Source organism: Nelumbo nucifera, chromosome 7, assembly GCF_055504915.1.
Source record: "Nelumbo nucifera cultivar China Antique chromosome 7, China Antique-T2T, whole genome shotgun sequence".
NCBI classification, from domain to species: domain Eukaryota; kingdom Viridiplantae; phylum Streptophyta; class Magnoliopsida; order Proteales; family Nelumbonaceae; genus Nelumbo; species Nelumbo nucifera.
Genome location: NC_142655.1, coordinates 29,955,851 through 29,974,393, shown reverse-complemented (window position 1 = coordinate 29,974,393; position 18,543 = coordinate 29,955,851). Strand labels below are relative to the sequence as shown.

Genomic DNA, 18,543 nt, shown 5'->3' with positions numbered 1-18,543 from the left:
CAGACAAAAAAAAAAAAAAAAAACGGAGTGGGGAGAGGGAATTTTCAGAACGTCCGAAACCTGTTCATGGGCCAGGTTCGGGCTTGACTTTTGTTAAAATTCTAATGGGCCGGCCGGAAGTTCGAGCCCGAGATAGTAAAGTTGGGCCTGGAGCCGGATTGTGAGAGTCCACCCGTGGGCCGTGGGTTTACTGGATACGTGATCCCGCCAATCAGAAGTGAAAACATCGGCATTTCGAAAAAACACTAATATTAACGGGTGTTCAGCCGTTAGCTGAACAAACCCGGTTCAACCACCCACAAAAAGATAAAACTCAAAAACAGGTCTTCTTTCAAATATTTTAAGGTCATTCGAACTCTCCCCTCTCCATCTCTTGTCCTCGTCTTCTTCGAGCCCCAACCCTTGACTGTGGAACAGAGTGGTGAGAGGGAATTTTGAGAATGTCCGAAAATAAAAGAGGGACTCTATCATAATAGAAGGTATGATTAGAATATGACGAAAGTGACCCTTACATAGTTACATAACCGTTTAATTTATATGACAAGTGGGGGTGTACATTCGGTTTGGTTCGGTTCAAACCGATGACTTAATCCACTATTCAGTTTGGTCATATCCCTCAACTGAAATGAATCAAACAGGGTTTAAAACTGAACCAATCCATACCAAATTTAAAAAATAAAGGGTTTCTTGCAGAAAAGGGCAACTTTTTGCCGTAAATATCAATAAAAATTAACAATTTTATAAAATAACTAAAATAAGATAACGTTTTGGGGAAAATATCAAAAAAGGGCATTCACACTCAGTTTGAAAACAACTTCGAAACCAAGCTTTTCGATCACTCAGTTTAATTTTACAGATTTCAACAAACATACAATAGATGTTTTGGGCTAAAACGTAATGTTTGAATTTTGGGATTGAGTATTATCTATACTTTAATGATATCCTATAATTAGTAAATTCTGCTTTTGCTGATAAAAAAAATATTTACAACATCATCATTATTGCTAGCATTATAAAAAATAATAGAAAAAAAATATTTTAATACCATAAATATGTAGAGTATTTAAAATACTTCCTGCAATTGCTGAGCTAGTATGTGGCCGTTTAAGTCTTGTAAAACTTAAAATTCTTTTTTGCAAAAACTATTAATCATCTATAAAGTTCCTAATGACACAAATATAACTAATATTATACTTTGAATTCTAAATATCTGAAGTAAATAAAATTTTAGAATTAAGAGTTGAAAGAGTAGAAAGAGTAGAAATTAAATTTTGTATATATGAAAAAAATTAGAACGCCCATTCTTGTCATATTTCTAGAAACTTTTTTAAATGCAGGATTTTATAGATTGTTGTAATTTTTTTTTACGCCTAGGATCTTCAGATATATTTTGGATTATAGGCTAATTCTTATCTCATTTTTCGTGGGAGTAGTGAAAATTACCAAAATAACCAAGTCTTTGTGCAATTTGTGTTTGATTTGAATTAGCATTTTCTTCAAATGTAATGAATGTCATGTGTCTACTTAAACGCCTGGTGCCACCACTGCTGTGGTAACAAAAATCACTTTTGCATTTTTTGCAAAAAACTCTCTTTCCCTTTTCCTCAACCTCTTCTTTTGTGAACATTTTCTATACTTCACTAGTTCTCTTTCCACCCCTAGATACACTAGGAGTAGCATGATCAACAGTAGCACTAGCGCCTATATTAATTATATCATACTATGATTGGACCTCATCAAAGCCACAGGGGAAGTGTGCTGAGAAGAAGAACCGGCCATTTTAATGAATATAGAATACTAAAATCCTAAAATTTAGAGAAAAATGAAAAAATAACTACTTCTTTCTCAGTCTTCTAGTCTGATATCCCAACTTGATTTTATTTGATGAAACTTCTAAACCTCGTAAATTGCTAACTTGAGACACTTGAACATGTCTCCTTGTTGAAACTTGAAATAAAGTTGAACATTAGAGAGTAAGAGAGTTGTAGTGATGAAAATGAGGGAGGTTAAGGGTATTTTAGGAGTAAGGAATTATTGAATGGGCCCCTCGGGGTTCAGTCATTTTTGCCCCCCAAGTCTAAATACACAAATGCCCCTGCCTCCCAAACTAACTGTTTATAGTTATTGAGGAGAAATTAGGTCATTTACAGCCCCCCTAAAGCGGATATAGAAATTGAAAATGGGCCTCAATGGCTATATTTCACAGGCCATGCATGTTGGATTTGTGCCCGACCCACATTACAGCGATCTATTGAACAACATTTAATTATTTGTGTGGTTTGGCTTTTAACTTTGGTTTATCCTCTCTATCTATTTAACTTTTGAGGTACAATAGCTATTTCTAGTGCTTTCCTTCTGCATTGCAGATTTACATAAACTAAATTGAGATTCTTCTTTGGACACACCACGTTTGATCTGACCATGTACAATAATATACAAATTTTGATCAGTATATAATCAGGTTAGTAAGTAACTTTCCGACTTGGGAGAAAAGTTGCCAACACTTTAACGGGACAAAATTGCATCTAATAATAATAGCTTTTTATGGCCAAAACAGCCATTGTCTTATTTATTGGGGAAATAAAAGAACATGGATAAGTGCATTTAAGTATTTCTCGAAAAACATTCACTCGGATAAATAACTTCCCGAGAAGCGAATGAGGCCTAAAAATAATACATTTTTGTTGATGCAACAGTTGTTTCTATTTTGAAAATAAAACCAATGGCATCGTCTAACAACACTCCCTACTAATTATTGTTTGCATAAACTTCTAACCATGAGCTATTTAATGTTTTCTATTTGGTCCCTTGGGTTGCATATGAAATGAAGTAAAAAAATAATGATTTCCTATAAAATGCTATTTTCAGTGCTTGGTTGCATATTAAATGTTCATGACAAATAAGTACTTCAAAAAGTGTGCATTGTGTGAAAATGAATTCCTTCCGACTTTCCATGATTCATTTTCTGAATTGGGAAATCTGGTCTATTTTTTTCAACTATTCAAGTCTTTTTCTAGTTAAATCAAACAGACAAACGGGATTACACAAAAAAAATGGACAAACACCAAAAAAATAGGAAGTGATTTGTTCCCCTATTTTGTGAGTTCACATCTCCGCCTCACAAGGAGCCGCCCCCACAACACATCCCCGCTGCGTATTGGGAATATCTCCCGATGATAGTACCAGTCCTGAGACTGGCCCCAAGAGAAGAGATGTGTTTGTCCTTTTTCCAAGGAACTCATTTATTTTCCTTCTTTCTACATTATATGAAATTGCAACACACATTGCATGATCTGGTAGGAAGTTTTGGGCTGGCCTGGGACTGGCCCCAAGCTAGTATGACCTAAATTGGATAGTGTTTGATGGTGACTTTGGACCTAGACCCTGCCTGAGGCCAGCTTAATTAGAGCACGCTAGGTTTATGAGACCTTGGCCCAGCCCGGTTCAAGTTGCAGACTAGCATATATGGATCCACTAGGGAATTGATACAATGAGGCTATATTTGGTTTGAAGGAAAAGGCGGGGAAAGGAAGGGAAAGACAAGAAAACCAATACAAGGGTTGTAAAGGTTTTCCTACCTTTCCCTACATTTTCCTTCAAACCAAGCATAGCTTTAATCGCTTTTAAATAAGTAAATCTCTAATATGAAGTTAATATTTAGTTGAAATATGGATAAAATTTTGGCTGTCCAAATTTGTCAGCCTGGGCTGTCAACAAGGCTTCCATGGTAGTTAATAAAGACCGAGTGAAATGGTTTTTTTTTTTTCTTCTGGATACATGGCTGGGTAAAGTAATGTGTCGGAAGGGCCGTATTTGCTTGTGAAGAGTAAAATTTAAACTAGAATGGCGTTTTGTTATTGCGAGGAGTACAATACTCAGTAAAATGAGGTGATTCCCGCTTTATATGAGATAGAATTAATTTATTAAGGTAGAATAAAGGTATTGCCAATTTTGACAAATACAGTTTTGCATCAAATAGGAATTTAAATCATGGCTCAGACAAAATGTATAAATTGAACCGGGTGCAGAATCTAATTCATATATGCACTGTAAACAAACACAGCCTATCCATGTTTTGGGCATCAAAAATCAAAACCCACCAGCAAATGAATCCTACTTACAACTTAGGTGATGGTGTCCTGTAAAACTGAATTCTTATCTTTGAAAAGCAAAAAAGAATCGTACGTCTGGTTCTAGATTTTCAATGGTCAAAATCTATTTTTCTACATTTTTTTTATTTTTACCTCTGAATGCAATTAACGACTGTATGGATATCTGAATGTAACATCTGAAAATACCCTATTTTACGAATTTTCATAACATAAGAAAACATGCGAGCCGAGTTCAACACTCATTTGCATGTCACCATTTTTTGTTACAAAATGATTTCATTAAATTCAATTAGCTGAGCATAAACGATTATATAGCAGGCTGTGGAACAAATGATAACGCTTCGCGCCAGTCATAAATGTTAAGTGAGAAAATGGGTGATTTGCGCCATCATATGTATTTTATAACAGGTATAATATGTCCATTGCGTTCAGTTAATCCAATTTGGTTTTTTAGGTCACTTGTTTGGGAAGTGATGTTTGGTCTGATAAAGGAACCAGTTTTAGCTCTAGGGCTTTAGAAAAATAAATAAATAAAAATAAAAATAAAAAGATGTTTGAAGTTTTATGAAAGGTTTTCAAACTGTCGTTGATCTGGACAGTCGGACTGTTCAGCCCGAGAATCATCCAAACAATTAATTCCGTTTTATCTAAAACCCGATTTTTGGCTAAAAATCGTTGAAAAAGTCAATAATTCGTTGATCCGAGTGGTCGACTTGTCAACCCGTTCAATGGGTTTTGACCTTTTTTATTTTTAATTATTTTTTATTTTTTAATTTATTTGTCATAATAGACTATCTATTCGAATCGAATAATCAAACTATCTATCCAAAAACCGGTGGTCAGAACGATTCCGCTTCCGAATCAATTTTTAAAACGAGAATGGATGGTGCAAAGCGCATACTGAAGAAAAGAGAATTCTAATAAAACATGGAACAAAAGAGAATTCTAATAAAACAAGGAACAGAAGGATCAGCAGAGACGCAAAAAGGAAGGTTCGTTGAAGGTTAGCTTGGGCCAGAGATTTCTCTGTCTGCTTGTAGTCGAAAGCAACTCCCTTACCAGTCACCATCCATGCTTAAATTTCCTTTTTTTTTCTCTTTGTTTTTTTTATTATTTTTAACTTTCTTTGATTATAGATACATACAGGAAGAATAATGGCAAATTTTGAGTATTTTTTTTTCCTGATAGGGAGAAAAATTGTCACTCCCCATCCCTCCAAATGATGAACGAATTAGCTGAACTTGATATCTGTTTCATGGGCTGTGAGACCAATTATTCTGCTTTGCCAATCATAAAATGCATATGGCCCACAACCACTCAATTATATAATGCATGGGCAGTGAGACCAATTCTTTTGTATAAACTTTGAAATTTGTGTTTTCGAAGCTCGAAAGTGCAAAGCCTCAATTTTAGGGGGTATTTTATAACATAAATTGTTTTTCTTGTTCTGGTTCCAAAAATAAATCAAAACCATCTTGTTTGAAAATAAACTATTTCTTAAAACAAAGATACAAATAACATGTTCTTGGGTGTGTTTATGTGCTTTTGTTTTCAAAACCGAAACCAAAAACATGTTCCTAAATTAAATTTCAAAATTATGTTTTCATTTGATTATTCAACATCGTGTTTCATAAATCATATAATTTCTATATAAGATTTTTTTTAAAAATCAATATTTTGTTGGTTCTAAAAACATGTATTGTTTTTTGAAAAGGCAAATTTCTTAAACTACCCTTATGGTTTATAAAATTGACTAACTATACCCCTACAGCTTAACTATTGTCTTAAACCACCCTACTGTTTTTGATAATTGCCATTGTCGTTAAATTGTAATAGAAAGGATGAAATATCCCTTTAGCCCTTAAGTTAAGAGAAAAACTGCAGAAGAGACAAACTTTTGGAAGAGCCATGTACCTTGTTCCTTGGATTTCTTAGCCGGGAAACAGAGATAGTAGGAAAGAGAGAACCGTCGTCGTCTGAAGGAGCTCCAATCAAACCGCCATTGTTGGTTTGCCGATGTCTCAGATCAGTTTCCAGCTGAGCTGACTTTCTTGCATGTTGATCCTCATTGCTCTCTCTCTCTCTCTCTCTCTCGCTCTCGCTCTCACTCTCACTCTCGCTCTCTCTCTCTCGTTATATGTTCAACGGGAAACTCCCTTTTTCTCTTCTTGTCGCAGGTCAGTTACCGGAAAAACAAGAGCCCTAGACCACCTCAGAACTTAGCCAAAGGGAGAAGAAGAAGAATCATAGTGGACTAAAAAAACTTGCTTCTGGAAGCAGCAGGAAGAATCGGTAGACTAGGGAGGAACAGACACGTCTTCCACCATTGAGAAGGCAGAGGGATGACTCCTTTTTCAGCGGTAGCAGCAATATTTTGAAAGAGACACCCCTTCGGTTTGTATTAGGCCATGATCTAGGTATGCCTATAAGTTGGCTTTGAAAGATGATACTTTGAATGAGCCGTAGAATAAGAGGAGGAACAAGCAGGATCTTAGGTTGTGTTTGGTTAATTGGTTTGAAGAAAAAAGTAGGGAAAGGAAAGGAAAGGTAGGGAAACCTTTACAAATCTTGTATGGGTTTCCCTACCTTTCCTTTCCTTCCCCACCTTTTCCTTCAAACCAAATATAGCCTAAGGGATTCAAGAAGAGGGGGTTTGAGCATGCGAGGTGGGTCTCCGGTTCAGTGGAGATCAATATGTTGTGGTTTTTAGCTTATCTAATACTTGAGGTGAATTAGCTTGACAATGATGGTTCAGCTTCTAAAAGAATGCATTAATAGTTTTTGTTATGTTCGTTACATTTTATGTTCTTTTTTTGTGAGCAATCAAAGAATCACTGACGAAGAATCAGCAGAGACCGTAACAGTGCCACTCACAGGCAGTGATTCTTATCTAGTTTACAGAAGGGGGACAGAAGATAACGTTGGGTTTTAAAAAGAATTATGCATTATCTGGTGTCACATGTGTAAGGATTTTGACGGAACATTAATGAATGCTAACAACAAGGGTAGAGCTAATCAATTATCAGAAAACTTAGGAGTAATCTAAGATAATATGTAAATAATAAGAGTATAGCTAGTCAATTAACTAAACCATAAGAGTAGTTTAAGAAATTTGCCCTTTTTGAAATAAAACCAACATGTTTTGCCCTTTGAAAAAAAAAACAAAATTAAAAATTGCTGATACGGTAATTTTCAAAAACAAATGAAAACAAAAACAATCATCTTGTAGAATGTCCCCTTAATTGCCTTGTTTGAGAGGGCTGAGCTGAACATTAAAATAACTTGACTAACAGTTGATTCAACTTCTTTGAAATGCAAATTAAGCTATCTAAAGAGGCTGAAGTGGCCCAAAATAATATTTTGACAGCCGATTCGGGCTCTCATTATTTTTCACCGAAAAAAACTTAAAGGTTGTCAGTATAGGGCCCACCTTAGAAAGCCAAAAGTCACTGCACTTCAGCCCTCCCAAGGTTGTGCTTTTGAGGCTAAAAAGTGTTTTTGCTTCTAATTATAATGCTTTTAAAATAAACTCTTATCAAAACACTTTGCTTTTCATAGCTTGAAGCTCAAAAGCGAAACATGTCAAAACAGAGCCTTGATCCAACAATCTATCTTTGATTCAGAGAACATTTGATAACAACTCATGACATACATTAGCAATTCAAGATCGTAATGGACGTGGTTGTCAATATCCATGGTCAATCCTGCAAGATTCCGCTATAGCTTGCGACGATGTTTGGTATTGGAGCCATTTTTAAGAGAATTTGCCACGTCAGTGCCATATAGGCATTTTAAGCAATTCCTTATCTGGTTGGTTGGTTGATTTCAACTTTCAAGTAAAAAAATGATAGCAACTCTTTACCTTGATTTCTATGTACTTCATATTTCTAGAAATAGTCTTTTTCACATTTCTTGTTAAGACAAGTCTTTCCTCCTATATGACACTTGCGTATGAATATATAGAAATAAACACTAGAACTTGGAATTCAGCTTTTTTTCCAATTTTCTATGCAAAATCATTGTTCACAAAATGATTTGATACCAAACACCACCTAGGTCCATACCTCTTTTTTTTTTTGAAGGTCCTAGGTCCATACTTATACTTATAGAAAGAAATTTAGGTTGTGTTTGATTTGAAAAAAGAGGTAAGGAAACCTATGCCTTTTCCCTACTTTTTCTTTAAAACCAAACACAGCCTTAGAGTTCAGTCCACCTCATAAACTTTTGTTAGCTTTTCAATTTTTTTATCCACACCTCCACCTATGAATCATTACCCCCATTTATTTTGATTCATTCCTCCACCTATTACGGTTCCAATTGTACAAACTATACAAATTTATGGGTGGATTGAACAATAAAAAACCAATGTTTTTAAAAACGACCTGGATAATGAACCTGTCAGGGGTCCAATTCTCGGGTTGAACAGTCTGATCATTCGAACTGAACAAATGGCCCGCTTTGACAAAAAATAAAAAATAAAAACCGGCCAAACTATTGAACAGTTTAAAGGGTTCGACCACCTAGGTCAGCGGTTTGCTGACCAAATCAACAGTTTTGGGGGAACAACACTTTTGGGGTAAAATGGAACCAGTCACCTGACCGGTTCCCGATTTAGAAAACCATGATTTAAAATTAAATGGATATCAAATTATAATATTTAATTTTGAAACTACAATTTTCTTACTTTTTTGTTGCTTTATTAATAAACATGTATTAATTTGTACTAATTTTATTTTTAAATAAAAAAGTGTATTAATAAAAAATTATTAAAATAATTTTTATTAATTAATATTATTCTTTATCCATAATTTTTATTACATTATTAACTTAATTAGTTAACTAATTTATTATGTTATTAATCAATGGTTCAACTAATTAAATAAAATTTATTAATTAAGTTATAATTAGTTAACTAATTAATGTAATTAAGAAATTTAATTTAAATTTTCCTAATTTAATTAATAAAGGTAAGTTAACTAAATAAAAGTAATTGATTAAAAAACCTTGTATGAGTTAGGCGTACACAAAGTTAACTAATAACTAATTAATTAATCTTAGCTATTTAATTTAATTTAATTAAGGTAATGGAGTTAATTAATTTAGGTAATGACCTTAAATAAGTCAATGAAATAATTGAGTTAAAATTTATTTATATTTGAAATTAAATAATTGAAGAATTATGTAATTAATGACTTAATTATATTTTCATCAATTAACTAAGTAGTTTAATACTTTAAAAATAATAAAAAAAGGTCACTTGTGTATGTGATTGAGTTGGCCCTCATTTGTCTTTAAGCAAGTAAATATTAACTTGAAATGGACATGTGGTGAAACCCTAACTCATTTACCAATTCCAAGTCCAATAAGCTCGACCTTACCTACATGCATCCCTTACCTACACCTTGCATAAACTTTAGCCTCTTTACCCTCTTGCTCTCACTATCGTGTTCTTAACTTCATAGAGAACACCACCACCGTCACCCCTAGTGCCACACACCACCTACCTATAGCTATGATTGTGTATGTATCCCACGAGTCATGTATATCGGCACTATATGTCTTTTTTATCGTTTATATCATGTTGTATCGGTGGATACAGTTTTATATGTACCGAGACAAAGGTGCATCGATGCCTAGTTTGACAAAACTGTATATTTACCAATTTTGGATGGTCTTTGAACTTTAACAAAAATTGAAAATTATAATTATAAAAAAAAATAAAATAAATAATTTCATATTTAATTTCTCCAAAAATTTAATAAAAGCTAAAAAATATAAAATAATCTATTTTATCTATATAAAATGATTTATAATTGTAAAATAAAACAATTTATATGTTAGCAATGAAAACATATTTATTATTTGAAAAATATAATTATTATTTAAATAAAAACAATAAATAATTAAAATTTCCCAAAAATTTAATAAAGATGAAAATTATTCATAGATAATTCATATTTAGATTTAGTGTTATTAATGTATTATGTGATTTGTGTGCAATTCCCTAGCGTATCCAAGTATTTCCATATATTTTGTTCGTATCCACGTGTTTCCAAAATACACTCATATGCATATTCATGTCTAAGTTGTTCGATATAATACCTGATATTGATAATTTTATCCTTTACCTATATGCCCTTCTTGCTTCCTCGTAACTCATATTGACATTAAAAGTAAGACAAATATGAATCTTATGATTAAAAGGAGTATATTAAATTAATATTATATTAAAACTCTTATGATTAAAAGGGTCAGCGTGATGGCTGAAAATTTGTTATTTTTTTTATAAATAGAAAATTTGCTAAATTTTTAATAGGCGAACCCTAACTCAAGCCTAATGAGGTTGAAATTAATTCTTCAAATATGATGTGCAACCCTGAATTAATTGCTCCCATGAATAACAAAGTTAATTACATGACCTGTTTGGCCAAGAGGTGTGTTGCAACACTCATGCTTGAATGATTAATAAGATGGGGAAACTCAAAAGTGATTGAGAAAGAGCTACAGTCATTAAGACATAGGGCTTGTTTGGCATGTCTTCTCGTAGAATACCGATTTTTGTTATGTTCCTGTTTGGCTTGTAGAAGATCTAGCTGCCAAAAGATGGAGTGCCGAAAATACGCAAGAAGCCCATTTCGGGAAGCTTCAAATGAAGCTTCTCGTGTCTTTTGCATTTTAATCTTGCATGGAAAGACACGTGTCTATCATACGTGCTTTGGGCTACTCAGATCTTCATGCAAAAGCTCAATGCGTCTTTTGCATGTCAGAGCTACTAGAATATCTTCCCAAAAAGACATGCCAAACAGGCCCGTACTAAACTACATTGGTACAATGAAAAGCAAATCAAACCGTAGACTATCGAGCCAATGAAGGGTAAAAAACCAGTAGGTGGATATGGAATCAAATCATTTTTTTAATGACTTTTAATGGCCTTTTCTCTATCATGTAAGCCTAGGCCATGTTCTTTTGCATTGTAGGGGTGAGAGGGAATTGGTCTAACTATAAGACTCATGGAAAGTGCATTTTCTCATGAGTAAATTTTTGGGCCACTTCCCCAATAAAGTGCCACCCTTTTCATAGGTGAGTAAATCATTTTCCTATGAAGGGGTAAAGCTACCCGAACTATTGTGTAACTAAAATGCCTCTTCAAGTATTGAAACCCAAGGGTAAAAGTGGTAATAAAGGAGAAAGTAATTGGTGCAAAATAACATAGGTAAATTCATAAACTTCCCCAGATGAATGCATTTATTCAGATAAATATGTTCTTGGCAAAAGAATGGGGCTTAGTATCACTACAAGTTTACAACTATCTTTGCACAAATTCTTATGACTGTGTTGGATCTGCTACAAACACAAATGTGAGAACTAAGAACCTAGTTAAGTGGCTAATCACAAATTCTTATCCTAATGTCTGTTTGGACAAATTTAATCAAAAGAAAATAAAAAATATTATTATTACCTATTGTAAAATATAGGTAACCTCTTTACTTGGTCAATTTTGTTTTCTATAAGATACTCTATTGAAGCCAAAGAACATAGACATCATAATTCTCTATTTTTCTTCTTCTTTCTTTTGAAACCAAACATTGTTTCTTTCTAAAGCTTGATATGAAATGTTAGGGGTACTTTTAGGCCCCGTTCGCTTTTCGGTAAGTTACTTACCCAGGTAAATGTATTTACCATAAGGCAAGGACCATTTTAGCAAGAAAAGTCCATTATTAAAAGGGACACTTTGTACCATTCAAGTGTTGGCAATTTTTCCCTTAGGTGGGAAAGTTATTTATCCACCTAGGAGATGGGTATCACTTACCATGATACCCAGGAAAATAAACTTTCCCTGGTCTCCACATAAATCTGAAAAAAGAGCATGGGATTCTTGGTCAATGGGATTTTGATTCCCATTGACCAACTTTCCCCCTCTCAAAATCTAGAAAAAGAACGCCCCTTAGAATAAATAACTATGCATCTTAGCCCTGAAAATTTTACACTTGCTTTAAGTGGTCTATGACAATTTTCAGACAACAAAGTAAATCAGTTGAAAACTATAGAGGGTGTTTTAGTAAAAATAAAGGAATATGTTTTAGTAAATCTATGTGTGTTTTTATGAATGACCCTTTTTTAGGTATGTCTGATGCTGCTTTTGAAATAAAGAAAAGCTTATTTGGCCTCCATAGCCCATAGGAGAGGGGTGCTATATGCTACAACCAATTAGTAGCGAAAGTTTGGCTATTTGGAAAAGGCAGCCTGGGCTGCTTTAGAGCTTCGTGTGCATGACATATTAGCATGGACGTGGGATAAAATAGTAATTGTAATCAATATTGTTTTAGTTAAAATGATAAATAAAGAACTAACTGGGATAATGTGTCATGTGCAAGAGGTTTCATAACCACCCAAGTTATTTTTCTAAAGAACAAATATTTTCTCCCAAATAGTGGGGTTAGTGTGGTTGCAAAGATGGACAGCCCACCGACATTCTTTAGATAGAAAACCTGCCCTTATTTGGGTTCATTGTATATCTCATGGACTGACATTGGGGGTGGAATTGAACCAAGTTATAAATGAATAGTTCACACTCAAATTTGTTTAGGTTCAATTTGAATTTGATTCTAATCAAGAAATCTTAGGATAAGCTCGATTAGTTATTCAAACTTAAGTTTAACCTACAAAAAGTTCGACTTGAAAGCTCACGAACCTAGCTCGATTGATATTAATATTAGTATTAACTATATATATTATATAATATAAACATGTATTTTATAATATATATATATATAATAAAAAATAAAAAAAGGGCAACCTAATGGATAGGGTTCCCGTCAATGCTAGGGTTAGGGAGAGACAAATGTACATAGCTTTACCCTTGCACATATAGAGAGTAGGGTCGTTAATAAGTTAGGCCTGGGCTGAGATCAACTAGAATTGGAACCGACCCGACATGAAAATATTGAGGACCCAAAACCGAATTAGACCCGATAGTCTATAATTTTTAGACCTAGAACCAAATCGATCGATTCTCGGGATAGTCGTGTCTGACCTGACAGACCCGATTATAATAAATAAATAAATGCGTTTAATATATATTAAATACTAGATATATTATACATTATATATGTATAGTATATATAATTTATTTAATATATTATATATCTATTGTATGTATATAACTTGGGCCGAGTTTGAATTGGTTTTGGACTAGGTGGAATCGGTTCCGAATTGGATAATAATAATTGGGACACGATATCATCAGGACCCAGAACTGACCCGTCAATTCCAATTCCTGAAACCAGAACTAGCCCAATCGGTTCGGTCCATCAGGTCGAACTCGACCCGTTGATAGGTCCAATAGAGATGTTGTTTTCCAAGATTTGTACCCTTGTCACCTAGGTCACAGTGGAGCAACCCAACCATTGCACAACGCCCAACTGTTACATAACAAATATTTTTATGTAAAATATATTTTTATATTTTATATAATATAATAATTATTAAAATATAAAAATACATTCATTTTTCAAGACTTTTGAATTAAACTCGAACTAATCAAATGTTTAATCGAACTAAACTCAACCTAGAAAATGAGAAAATACTCAAATAGAGTTTCAATGGAACTCCAACTTAATAGTATTTTAGTTAAACCAAACACGGCATGCCAAAATTCAGCTCTACTTGGCTCGATTACACCTATACGGAGACCCTTATATCATCACCCTCTATTAGGAAAAACTTTAGCTGTTGGGGGCCAACAGCCTATGCTGTTGAGAATGCCATGTTATCATGAGAATGGGTAAATTAGTAATTACATATTAATTTATTTTTACTAAAAACTAAAACATGGGCGTAAATAGGTAAACTGCCAAGAACGTACCTAGCCCAAAAACTGTCTCAACAACCTATACTGTTGGCCCCAACAGCCAAAGTTAACCCCCCTCTATTATGGTCATAGAAATGGACAAATTTGTGCTTTCCTTTTCCAATAATTTACCATGACACTCCTATGATGCCTAAACGTTATGATATTTTAACCAATCAAAGCAACGGGTGAATTTTGATGAATACCGTACCACAAAGTTGGAGTTGTGTAACCAATAATACCACTCAACGTCAGCCATGGATACAAAGTGAGATATTGAGTGGTTGTGGGCCATACATCTTTCATAGTGTTTACACAACACCTAATACAACTATCAAGTTCGGGTTAACTTTGGCTGTTGGGGCCTAATAGCATAGGTTGTTAAGACAGTTTTCTGGACTGAGCACGGGGCACTTCACCTATTCATGCCCATGCTTTGGTTTTTAGTCAAAATAAATTAAGATGTAATTACTAATTTATCCATTCTCATGGTAACGTGGCATTTACATAAATTATCTCAACAGCATAGGCTATTAGCCCCCAATAGCTAAAGTTTTTCCATCAAGTTCATGAGGTTTTCCGGGTATGTGCCTTTGTTATCATAAAAGGGAAAATTCCCGATTAATACCCTATACTTTAAGCTTAATGCCACTTTGGTCCCCAAACTTTAAAATGTGACAATTCAGTACCCAAACTTTTAAAACGTAACAATCCAGTACCTATTGTTAACTAGCCGTTAACCATTCGTTAAATGACATTTGAAAAAGACACAAATGCCATTCAAGTGTTATTTAATTTTCTTTATCAACCATTTAAATGTTGACAAAAAATTAAAAGTCCCAAATCTTTGTCTTTTCCATTCAAGAAAGTTGGGATCACGTTTGAGTGGGCATTTTGGTGACCCCAACTTTCTTGAATAGAAGAGGCAAGGATTTGAGACTTAATTTTTTGTCAATATTTGGATGGTTGAAAAAGAAAATTAGATGACACTCGAAAGGCAATTGCGTTTTTTTCAAATGCCACTTAATGGCTGGTTAACAGTTAGTTAATAGCAGGTACTGGATTGTCATGCTTTGAAAGTTTGGGTACTAAATTGTCTCATTTTAAAGTTTGGGGACCAAAGTTCAGGTACTGGATTGTCATGTTTTGAAAGCTCGGGTACTGAATTGTCTCATTTTAAAGTTCGTAATACTAATCATTAATTTTCATCATTTTGAGTTTAGAGCATCTTCGAGTTCCAATTTCCAACAAAACACATTTCAACCTTCTACCAACATGATTTCATACCACACATCTCACACCACACATCTCATATTATGGTGAGTCTCACTCTTATGATGGATTTCAGTCTTGTTGTATTAGGTCAAGTTGGTAGGGGGTTGGAACATATTTTGTTGGTAGAAGATATCAATTCCCTACTTTTATGGTGGTTCTAATCTCGTAGTGAGATGTGTGGTGTTAGATTAGGTTAGTAGAGGGTTGGAACGTGTTTTGTTACTAGAAGATCCCAACTCATCTACGGGTACATTCTTTTAGTGAGACGGATAAGTGTAGAGAGAATGGATAGCTGAACTTGATAGCTGCCTTTATGCTGTGGGACCAATTATAATGCCCCACAACGGTGATTTCCTTCTGAATTTCCTGTATTTAATGTATCTTATTTTAAATATTTTCAATAATTATCTACTCGGTTGGATCTCGATTAGCGAGTTGTTTCAACTGGTCGAACCGAGTGAATCAACCCTGTTTTGCCGGTTTGATGGTCGTCCAGCAATAGCATTGTGCCCAATGCCAAATCTTTGAAACAGGTTCTTTATCACAAGGAAATCACTGGTCGACAGAGACCATCTCTCTCTCGTCAGAAATAGGAAAAAGGTTTCTTTTATTATTATCTTTCTTTCCCTTCTTCTGATCTTCTCAGATTGTTTGATAAGTTTATAGAAAAATTTAGAAGAATTTCGGAATCCCTGAACTTTGGTTTCTTGCGCTCAACAGTGTACATTTTTTTGCCCTATATCTATCCAATTCTTCTTTTTTATTGATCGTAGCTGGTTGAATTGGGCAGATTCAGAGATAGCTTCTGCTGATCGGTGCAAAGGAGTTTCGATATCCATGGATCATGCAGAGTTAACGACGGAACAGGTTGGAAATGGAATCCTGAATCGATTTAATTTCATGGAAATAATGGTGATTCTTGCTGTGTTTTTTGGAATTAGCTTTTGTTACAAATCTAGGAATTTCTTTTGCTTGTGCAGTGATTCCTGCTTCTGTAGATTAATTCAGAACTTAATTTTATCACTGTAAACGTCTTGTTTGTTTGGGGCTAATGGCAGTAATGGCAATTGAATTTGCAGTTTAGATATTTGGATTCGTGACTGCTTCAAAAGTTTTATCCTTTTCACTCTGCTCCCTAAATATGTAATTTAGGTGTCTGAATTGAGATTGGATCTGATTTTTGCGGCATCTTTTATTCCGTTTGACGAGTGTTTCAGATTCTCCCTCTCTCTCTCTCTCTATGTATATATATATATTACAAAAATGGATTGTGCTACAGTTTTAGACCAAATACTGATCTAGTGCCAATGTTGTCAATGCGACGAGGTGATGGAGAATTATTTTGGCCTCTCTAGCTGATCTGATGACTGGTGGATGCCTAGGTGCTGAGTAGCAGGCGAAAAAAATGCTCTCAATTGTAAACATTGATTCTATCTCATAAATAAGTTAATATGAAATACAAAAATGCAATTAAAGAATGGCATTGAACATTTAGTTTGGTCTTTGCTTTGCAAACGTAAAAATGAATTAAGATGGATAGGCTAGGATAGGAAGTTACTTACAGCCCTTTGTTTTTGAAGAAAAACGGTGCAACCCTGAGTATTTGATGTGCTCTTTGCAGCAGCGACTTTATACCAGCACACTGCTTATTAGCAAAAAAACTGGAAAAGAACTTCGCCTACACTATTTTCTTTTATTTTATGCAATAGACCACTGGCCGACCATGTTCCATCACAAATACTTAAACAACAGCATGCATATAACAAAATAAAAGCGTCACTATATTATTTAAAATGGTTCAAGATGAAAACAAACAGAAAAGCTTTAAAATAATTTTGTGATTGGCTAGGTTGACTAGGTGTTAATCAACTAGTCTATTTAATTCTGTTTTAGGATATATGATTTTCAATCTGTTAAACAGTTAGATCATATAGTATGTCAAAGTATCCCACCATTGGAACTGGAAATAATCTATTCAGAAGTGGTATTCTATAACTTTGAAGCTTCATAAATTGATTCATGAGTAAGGGTTGTCCCATCATTGCTTTGAATAAATCATGGTTTTGTCTTCACATTGTTGAAATCTAATCCTTGATATTGCTACTATATATCAACTGTTATGCTAGGTTTGAATAAGTTAGAATTGTCATCATGGCCTAAAATGTAGTGGTTAGGATATTATTCTTTGAGTTAAGATATATATATATATATATATTGCTTTGATTGACACCTTGTTTTATTCTTCAAGGTTCTCAAGCGGGACATCCCATGGGAGACTTACATGACAACAAAGCTGATTACAGGAACATGCCTTCAGTTGTTGAGGCGTTATGATAACAGGTCGGAAAGTTACCGCGCAGCACTACTTGATGATGTAAGTTTTATATTTCTCTTACTTTTGTAGAATAATTTTGGGCAGTTGGAGTATCTATTTGATCCTCTCTTGATCCATTAATGTGCTTTCATGGCCTGCCATCCATGTTAGTCACAAGTTTTTCCTTTTTCATATCCTTGTCAGAATAATCTTCTTTACTGTCTTCACCTTCCCACTCTGTTTGGTCATTCATGGCTCCAAAGTGCAAATGATCTTGATTTTTTCTTTTTCTTTCAGTGCTCGTACTTCCTATGTGGACAGATAAATATTTCAATAGGCAGAAGGGTTATAAGAGGTGTCAAGGTCAGTGTTTTAAAACCAGTCCCAGAGGTTGAGCTGTTTTCCTCTTTGGGTCAACAGGTTAGTGGTTCAACCATACAGGTCAATAGATCAACCATACAGGCCAATAGGTCACTATAAATTTTTTCATAAAAAATCCAACAACCTGTTGAACGAGTCAGATGGGTGAACGAATCAATCATCTGGGTTGACCAGTTATTGACTGAGCCAATGGGTTTTTGTAACATAGTGTGTCAAGATCAGTGTTCTGAAACCAGTCCCAGAGGTTGAACTATTTTCCTTTCTGGGTCAACAAGTTAGTGGTTCAACAATATGGGTCCATGGGTCAACCCGTGATGTCATCACTGTAAATAACCTGCTGAACAGGTCGTATAGGTCAACAGATCAACCATCTGGGTTGACTGGTCATTGACTGAGCTGATGGTTTTTTGTAACATAGCGAGTTAGAGGTTTACCTGGATAGTCTGACTGGCCGAGTCAATGATGGGTTGAAACTTGAAAACACTGGCCAAGATATCCTTGTAAATGATCCATTAGATTTTACATATGAGTCTTAAATGGTTATGCCTCATAACCCCTCATGCTAAGACATTAATTGGAAATGAGAAAAAAATTGGAGAAAATTTTAAAAA

At 34.4% G+C, this 18,543-nt stretch overlaps 1 protein-coding gene across 4 annotated transcripts in view; it reads left to right on the top strand.

The window, feature by feature from the left end:
• The first annotated feature begins 15,745 nt into the window (after positions 1 to 15,745).
• LOC104593320 (vacuolar ATP synthase subunit H family protein) overlaps positions 15,746 to 18,543 on the top strand; it is a 65,121-nt gene continuing 62,323 nt past the window's right edge. For 2 of the 4 annotated variants that reach the window (XM_010253072.3, XM_088891245.1), the window contains exons 1-3: positions 15,746 to 15,837; positions 16,028 to 16,104; positions 17,486 to 17,611. In XM_010253072.3, the coding sequence (XP_010251374.1) occupies positions 16,075 to 16,104; positions 17,486 to 17,611 (156 nt within the window). In that variant the 5' untranslated portion in view covers positions 15,746 to 15,837; positions 16,028 to 16,074. Of the gene's footprint in view, positions 15,838 to 15,861; positions 15,959 to 16,010; positions 16,105 to 17,485; positions 17,612 to 18,543 lie in introns of those variants that run through there. The other 2 variants (XM_010253073.3, XM_088891244.1) reach the window with 2 other exon arrangements.